This window comes from Cupressus sempervirens, chromosome 2, assembly GCF_028749045.1.
Source record: "Cupressus sempervirens isolate cs-2001-9-10 chromosome 2, ASM2874904v1, whole genome shotgun sequence".
Lineage (NCBI taxonomy): Eukaryota > Viridiplantae > Streptophyta > Pinopsida > Cupressales > Cupressaceae > Cupressus > Cupressus sempervirens.
The window spans coordinates 446,943,973-446,951,697 of NC_143119.1; the positions used below are offsets into that span (position 1 = coordinate 446,943,973).

Genomic DNA, 7,725 nt, shown 5'->3' on the forward strand with positions numbered 1-7,725 from the left:
AGTTTATAAAGAATTTTAGTGCTGTTTGTAATGCTATGACTGAAACAATGAGGGGAGATAAAAAGGAATTCAAGTGGACACATGGAGCTGATAAAAGTTTTGAGACTTTGAAACAAAAGGTTGCTTAATTACCTGTATTGGCTTTGCCCAATTTCAACAAAGTATTTGAAGTTTAATGTGATGCATGTGGTAATGCAATAGGAATTGTATTAAGTCAAGACAGTAAACCCATTGCTTTCTTTAATAAAAAGTTGAATGATGCCAAAAGGAAGTATTTTGTGTATGGTCAAGAATTTTATGCTATTATTCAAGCATTGAAGAAGTGGAGACATTACTTGATTCCTAAGGAGTTTGTGTTGTATATTCATCATAATGCTTTACAATACTTAGAAAGTCAACATAAATCGAATCAGAGACATATGAAGTGGGTTGGGTGCTTGCAGAGTCTCACATTTGTTATTAAGCAGAAGAGAGGAGTTACTATCAGAGTTGTTGATGCATTGAGTAGAAGACATTCTTTGTTGACTGAAATGAAGGTTGAAGTTCTTGCTTTTGATGAAATGAAAGAGTTGTATGATGTTGATCCTAATTTTTCTGAGGCATGGAGAGAGTGCAGAGCACCAAATCTGACAGATCATACAAGTAAGTATGATGAGTATTTCATTCAAGAAGGTATGTTGTTCAAAGGCATTCAGTTGTGTATTCTTAGAAGTTCTATGAGGTTGAATCTGATTAAGGAAAAACACAGTGGTGGATTGGCTGGATATTTTGGAATTGATAAGACATGGAGTTTGCTGAAATAGAAGTATTATTGGTGACAAATGTATAAGGATGTTCAAAAATTTGTAAAGAGTTGTGGAGTTTGTCAAATTGCAAAAGCAGTAAGTCAAAATATTGGTTTGTATACAACTATTATTATTCCTAAGAAACCTTGCAGTGACATCAATATGGATTTTGTTCTTGGTTACCTAAGACAGTGAAGAGGTATAATTGCATATTTGTTGTAGTGGACAGATTTTCTAAGATGGTTCATTTCATATCATGTAAGAAGACATTAGATGCAGATCATGTTGCTCAACTTTTTTTTAGAGAGATTGTGAGATTGCATGGATTACCAAGAAGTATTATTTTTGACAGAGATAGTAAGTTTGTTGGTTATTTTTGGAAGACTTTGTGGAAGAATATGGGTACTGAGTTGAAGTTTAGTTCTACATTCCATGCATAGATAGATGGACAGACAGAGGTTGTGAATAGAAGCTTAGGTAATTTGTTGAGATGTTTAGTTGGAGATAAGCCAAGTAATTGGGAGATGGTATTAGCACAAGCTGAGCTTGCATATAACAATTCTGTAAATAAGAGTACATGGAAAACACCTTTTGAGATTGTTACTGGAATGCAGCCTAGAGGTATATCAGATTTGAGAGATGTTTCTAGTGAAGAAAAAAGAAGCGTTGTAGGAGAAGAATTTGTTGATTTTATAAAGTCTTTGCATAAGGAAGTGAAGTTGAGGCTGAAAAAAAGTAATCAAAAGTATAAGGAGAATGCTGATTAGTCTAGAAGACACCATGATTTTCAAGTTGGTGATGAGGTGTTGGTTCATCTGAAGAAAGGACGATTCCCAGTTGGAACATACAACAAGTTGAAGATGAAAAAATTTGGACCTTGTAAGATCTTGAAGAAGTTTGATAGTGGTAATGCTTATGAAGTTGAGTTACCTGATGACATGGATATATCTCCTACATTCAATATTGCTGATTTGTATAAGTATCACGAGTCAGATGACAAAGTTGTTATATCAAAAGATTATCCTAAGAAGCAAATTGAAGAAGTTGAACATATATTAGATCAGAGAGTTGGCAAGAGCACAAGAGGAAAAAATTATTATGAATATTTGGTGAAGTGGAAAAATAGGCCTATTGAAGATGCTTCATGGATTTCTCAATCTAAGTTGGATTCAACTCAGATTATGACATCTCAATGATTCAGGAGAATCATTTTTTTCAACCTCGGTTGTCTGATGCAGGAGTATCCTGGGTTGGCTTGTTATCCTGCTCATTTTGGTTCATTCTGCATGTTGATGTCGAGTTACTGTAGCTCTAGTTGGTGTTGAGTTACTATAGCACTTAGTTGGTGCTGAGTTACTGTTGCACTTAGTTGGTGCTGAGTTACTATATGTGCTGAGTGTCAGCATTTGGATGTGATTTTTGCGAGCCAACTTGCGGGATTTATTTTGATTGGGATATTTATGCTAAAATCTTTTCTTGGGATGTGTCCAAACTGTTGTTGGGTCAGCCTTCCTCTTATGTAATGTTCTAGAATGATTTGTAAGCCATTTTGACAAGTATATATAGAGTGTTTAGGCTTAGAGGTAGGGATTCTAGAAGAGGATTGTAGAGAAGAACTGGAAGTGCAAATTTGTTTTTAGATCTTTGAATGTGAATGTATTTGTATTTGGTTGTAACCCAGAAGGCCTTACAGCTGGGCATGTATGAAGATATTTTGATGAATCAATAAAAGTATTTCACTCTTCCTCCTCCTTTGGTTATTGTTCTTTGTGTTAACTCTTCCAGGGTGGTTTGGATAGCTGGGTGAGCCTTTGGCCCTAGTTATTCACCCCTTCATCGCATCACTTTTGAAGAGATTTATGACCGACTCTTATATGTTCCAACATGTTTATTCATTATTCATCTAACATTTCTACTTCTTGTAAACATTGTTCCCTAAAAGTGTCCTTATCAATAATCCCATGAAAAGATACTCGGAAAGAAGGAATCTCTAATTCTAAAGGCATGATAGTATCAACACCATAAACAAGATTATAAGGAGAATTACCCATAGTAGTACGGACACTAGTTTGGTAAGTCTACAAAGCATATGTTAATTGAGTATGCCAATCTTTTTCATGTGTATTAAATGTTTTGCGTATGATTTTTTCAATGACCTTATTAGAAGCTTTAACTTTCCTATTAGATTGAGGATAGTAAGGTGTAGAGAAATGATGATGAATTTCATATTGCTCCATAAATTTCTTAATTTCCTTATTTTTGAAAGAAGTACCATTATTAGAAATAATGGTAGAAGGAATACCAAAGTGAGAAATGATATTTTGAAGGATAAAATGACAAATAACGTCAGTTGTAGTAGAACAAGTAGGGACAACTTTAACCCATTTTTAAAAGTAATTAGTGGCCGTCAAAATAATGATTAAGGTCACACATAATGATTATTTTGTTTCAACTTGTGAAGGGTTGTCATTTTGGAAATATATCCTAATTGTAGAGAGTATTATGGTAGCTAAACCCCACTAATAAAAGATGAAGAGATGTTTGGTTATAGCCAAAGAGGATATTAAAAAGATCCCGTGAAGTTTGAATGTCTATATTTGAGGATAGTATTAGAACAATTGAGATGAGGGGCAAGAGAAAATGCCATTTAAGTAAGAGCAATGAAGATGGTTTTAATTTATATTATATTAGATACAAAACAACTCCCTTTGCAAATAAGTGCATTTTATATTATACAATGTCTAACATTAGATTGATTTTTTTATCAAGCCTTGTAATAAATTGATATGTAATGCAAAATCTAAAATTTTAACCTTACGAGGAGATGAGGGTTGCCATCTTACTATAAAGGATGATCATTTTCTTATATTACATATGTTTTATTTTTCAGTAAGTATCATTTTTAAATGCATAATAAATATTTTAAAATATATTTGATATAATATATTGCATAAAATATATAAACTCATCACAACTAATTGAAAGGCATTTGAAATCTGGACACCTTTTCAAAAACTGTAATATGTTCTTTACTTATCAATTCCACTTCATTTTAAGCATAAAATGAATATCTTCAAATACCCACATACATATATGTATATATACATGAGCTGTACTAAATCAGCTCACAGTTCCACCACTTGAGCGCATGAAAAACTTTGAAATTGGAATTTAAATTTAATACAATAAATAGTATAAAATTAAACTACCGGGTAGAAAAACTACATAAACCACTAGATCTGTAGGTTCACAAAAGACCCCTGAGACAATCCAGTACAACGCTGGCTATAGAACCCGATTGTTATTGCTATTGCTATTGTTCCTGCAGATAATACCCACCGTTTTCATCCTTACAAATAGAGATATTATTCCGACCCACAAGCTGTTCAGTATCAATATAGATCTTGAGATCTTTCTCATGGCGATCATCCAGCTTGAGCATCGCTCCCATCCGGAAGAACGTAGAGGGCGGCTTTATCGATATCTTCCCAGACTCCTTTGGCGGCAGCTCCAATCTCACCTGCCTCCAAACATATCTGTGCATATCACGAAGCACAATCGTGTCCCCTGTCTGGTTTTGAATGACTGTCTGCTTATCCCAACCCCTCTTCTCTCCATTCTCAACCGCTGCCGCACTCGATGTTATTCTCACACTCTCTTCCGATCTCCACAAATTGAAGCACATTCTTGTGGGCTTCTTGGAAAAATCCCTAAACAATTCCCAATTTCAATTAAATCCACAAAAAATGATGATACAAAACAATCAGCTCTCTGGATCTGCGATCAAATTTGGGGAGAAGTTACCTTAAACAATCAAATTGGGGTTGATTCGAAATAGGATTTGAATTGGGTTTTAGCAGAGAACAAACCAACAAGAGTAGAAAATTGGAACTGATATCAAATAGGATCTGATATCGAAATAGGACCTGATATCGAATTGGGGTTTAGCAGAGAACAAACCAACAAGAGTAGAAAATGACCGCGGAGAAAGCAAACAAGAAGGCAGTGAGAAGCCCTGGATCACCCAACCAGTAGCTCCAGCAAGTAAACCCAACTTTGGAAGAAGGGGGATGGCTGCAATGCAGCGAGATTCTGATCGTGTTGAGATCGAAATCTTTACCTCTGGATCTGAGATCGGCGATGCAATTGAAGAGGGTCCCGCAGTCCAGTTTCTCTTGTTGCAGATTATCTTCAATCTCCAACTGCTCGTGGAATTTGTAGTGGAGTGCGGCGAGAGCGGCCAAGAAAACGAGGGCGGAGAAGGCGAAGGGGCTCCACCAGGATCTGCAAGTATTGTGATTGGGGGATTGCAATGTCTGAAACAGGGCCGTCAATACGAAACCCTGCAAAACGAAATAGAATTCGAGTAATTGGTATATCTCGTTCTGAATGCACATGCGCCTTGTGTCCTTCAGCTCGATCCTCCGGCTCAGGACCTCCTCCTCTCTCTCCCACACTTCTAATGTCAATTTGTGACTCACACTGCCTTCGATTTCTGTCAGTTTTTGAGCAACACTGCCTTCGATTTCTTCAGGGGGGTGAGAAATAGGGATGCAGTGGTGATTCGCACTGGCTAATTCAAGTGCCATCCAAAAGGGGAAAGGGCTTTTCGATCTCGAACAATCATTGTTCATCTTATAAAACATTGAAAGGATTCCTGTTACACGCTAAACAGATCGAAGCTTTCCTTCCCCCTCGCTCTGTCACTCTCAACGCGGACGAACAATTTATGCCTCCCCGTTTCCCTGAAGCTTCCCTCTGCCTTCCTGTTCGTGGGTATTGAATATTCAATTGTTTTATGGTCTCATCGTTCTTGTTATTAATCTCATCTACAGATTACAAAGCAGACGGATCGCAGCTTTCCTTCTCCCTCGTTCTGTCCCGTCAAAGAGTACCCCCAATTCCCAATTTACGCCTCCAGAAGCTTCCTGCCCTCTACCATGGTGTTCTTGCAAATTCCGCGTGCGTGTAAATAAAAATATTGATGATTTAACCATCCAAATACAGACTCTATTAAGGCTAACTGTGTACCCAAACAGTCTCCCTCGCAATTTCTGGTTCTCATTTATAAAACTTTGTTCACCGGAAGTATCATAACACGGTATTGATAAGATTCATTATGCTAAAGATTGGGGGTAACTTTCTCGCCCCCTCCCTCATTGTGGATTTACTCCTAATGCACTCCAATCAATAATGCAAATGATCTTTTATAATCTTAGTAAAGCCGAATCCGAATCCGAGGTCACGAGGTAACCTACGACCTCTACATCAAACAGGTTGGAGTATTTTAATGAGTTGTAACTATCCTGACACAAAAATGACATGGTACGCTATGTCATAAGTATACCCCATACATAATAAAAAATCATATTTCATTTCAAATGAGATGGGCCTATTCACAGAGGATTAGATGGATAACACAATTAGATGGATAACACAACGAAAATTAAACTATTGTTTTGACTAGATACAATTTTTTTTAAATTCCTATTTTGCACACCATATTTTAAAATTATCCCCCTCAACATATTTAAAAATCGTGCCTCGCGTATTTTAAAATAATCCGACCCTACGGCTGCTAAAATCTAGTTTTGAAGAGTAGCAGTTCAAAATCAAATGTCTAATGCATGTATTGCAGGTTCTGAACATATGCATGCTTGAGAGCTTTGCATGATAAGCCCTAGTAACTAAATTTATTTCAAGTTTGTTTTATATATTTCAATTTCACAATCTAAGATCCTTGACGTAGAAGTTGTAGGAGGTGGGTTCAACAGTGCAGTTGACACAGTGATATGCAACGATATTTGAGGTGATAGTGCATGCATTTCATAGAATAGTGATATGCACAATTTTTCTTTATATCATAGTAATATTGCTTATCTAATAAAATGGTTTCTTCGATTTATTAAAAATGTGAAAAGAAACTTCTTAATAAATTTTAAGTATATTGAAACCTCACAACTTGATAGTAGATTTTATAGTTGATATGCAAACTATTATATGTTTATCGTAAGCATCATCCAATGAGGGTTGTAGTACTGTGAGATGAGCATTATTTTATTCCTAGGTCAAGGTTTCATGTTTTGTATTATACATTTGAAATTTTGTTTTATAATTATGGGTATCTTAACACTATTTCCAAGTAAACTAGACAAAAGTTGCCCATTTCTATAGAATAAGTAAGATGTCTTTTTTTGTTTTTTTAGCATGTACAACAGTGGAGGAGGAAATCTTCATTGCCCAAATGAAAGAATAGAAGAACGAGTAAGATTTCTTTTTTTTAGCACCTACGGAAGTGGAGGAGGAAATCTTCATTGCCCAAATAAAAGAATAGAATATTTAGTCGGATGAACCAATAAAAATATATGATAAAGATGATTATAAGAACGAAGATTTTTAAGGGAGGCAATGTGCCTTGAAAACTTGAAGTGAAGTGGGTGTGAGAAAAAGAGGCATAAAGCTATGTTAAATTTGGATGAATTTTTTCTCTATTGTCACAAGGGTTACCATGATGATATGCTTCTTTGACATAATTACTATGACATTATGTAAGAAATGATACATAAGTAAAAAAATCTGTTTGTGATGATTTCTTTTTATTTTTCAATTGTTCAATCCATGTTTCTTTTTGTTTTTGTGAGTTGAAGAAATTTATCCTTAAAAATATTCAAATATATTATATTTGAATATAATTTAGCAGTTTTAATTTTATTTTTAGGTTTTTGCTTAATTGAAAGTACTCAAATTTCGAAAACTACTTTGAGAAAGTTTGATTTTAAAAAAAAAATTGAAATAATGCACACAATAAAAATATTACAAATGAGAGATTGATGACACTTTACTTCAATTAACTATTACAAATCTTATTCATATAATCAAGACAAAGAATGAATATGAATGTACCAATTTTCTTCCATATTGAACATCTCATTCTTGTATT

The 7,725-nt window shown here is 35.0% G+C and overlaps 1 protein-coding gene across 1 annotated transcript; it reads right to left on the reverse strand.

Moving 5' to 3' along the window:
* Positions 1 to 3,790: 3,790 nt before the first annotated feature.
* Positions 3,791 to 5,566, reverse strand: LOC149572986 (uncharacterized). The gene is made up of 2 exons (XM_089814128.1): positions 4,906 to 5,566; positions 3,791 to 4,495 (listed from the first exon to the last, which is right to left on the reverse strand). The coding sequence occupies exons 1-2, from the start codon at positions 5,429 to 5,431 to the stop codon at positions 4,434 to 4,436; spliced, it is 588 nt and encodes a 195-aa protein (XP_089670254.1). The 5' UTR covers positions 5,432 to 5,566; the 3' UTR covers positions 3,791 to 4,433.
* Positions 5,567 to 7,725: the final 2,159 nt, after the last annotated feature.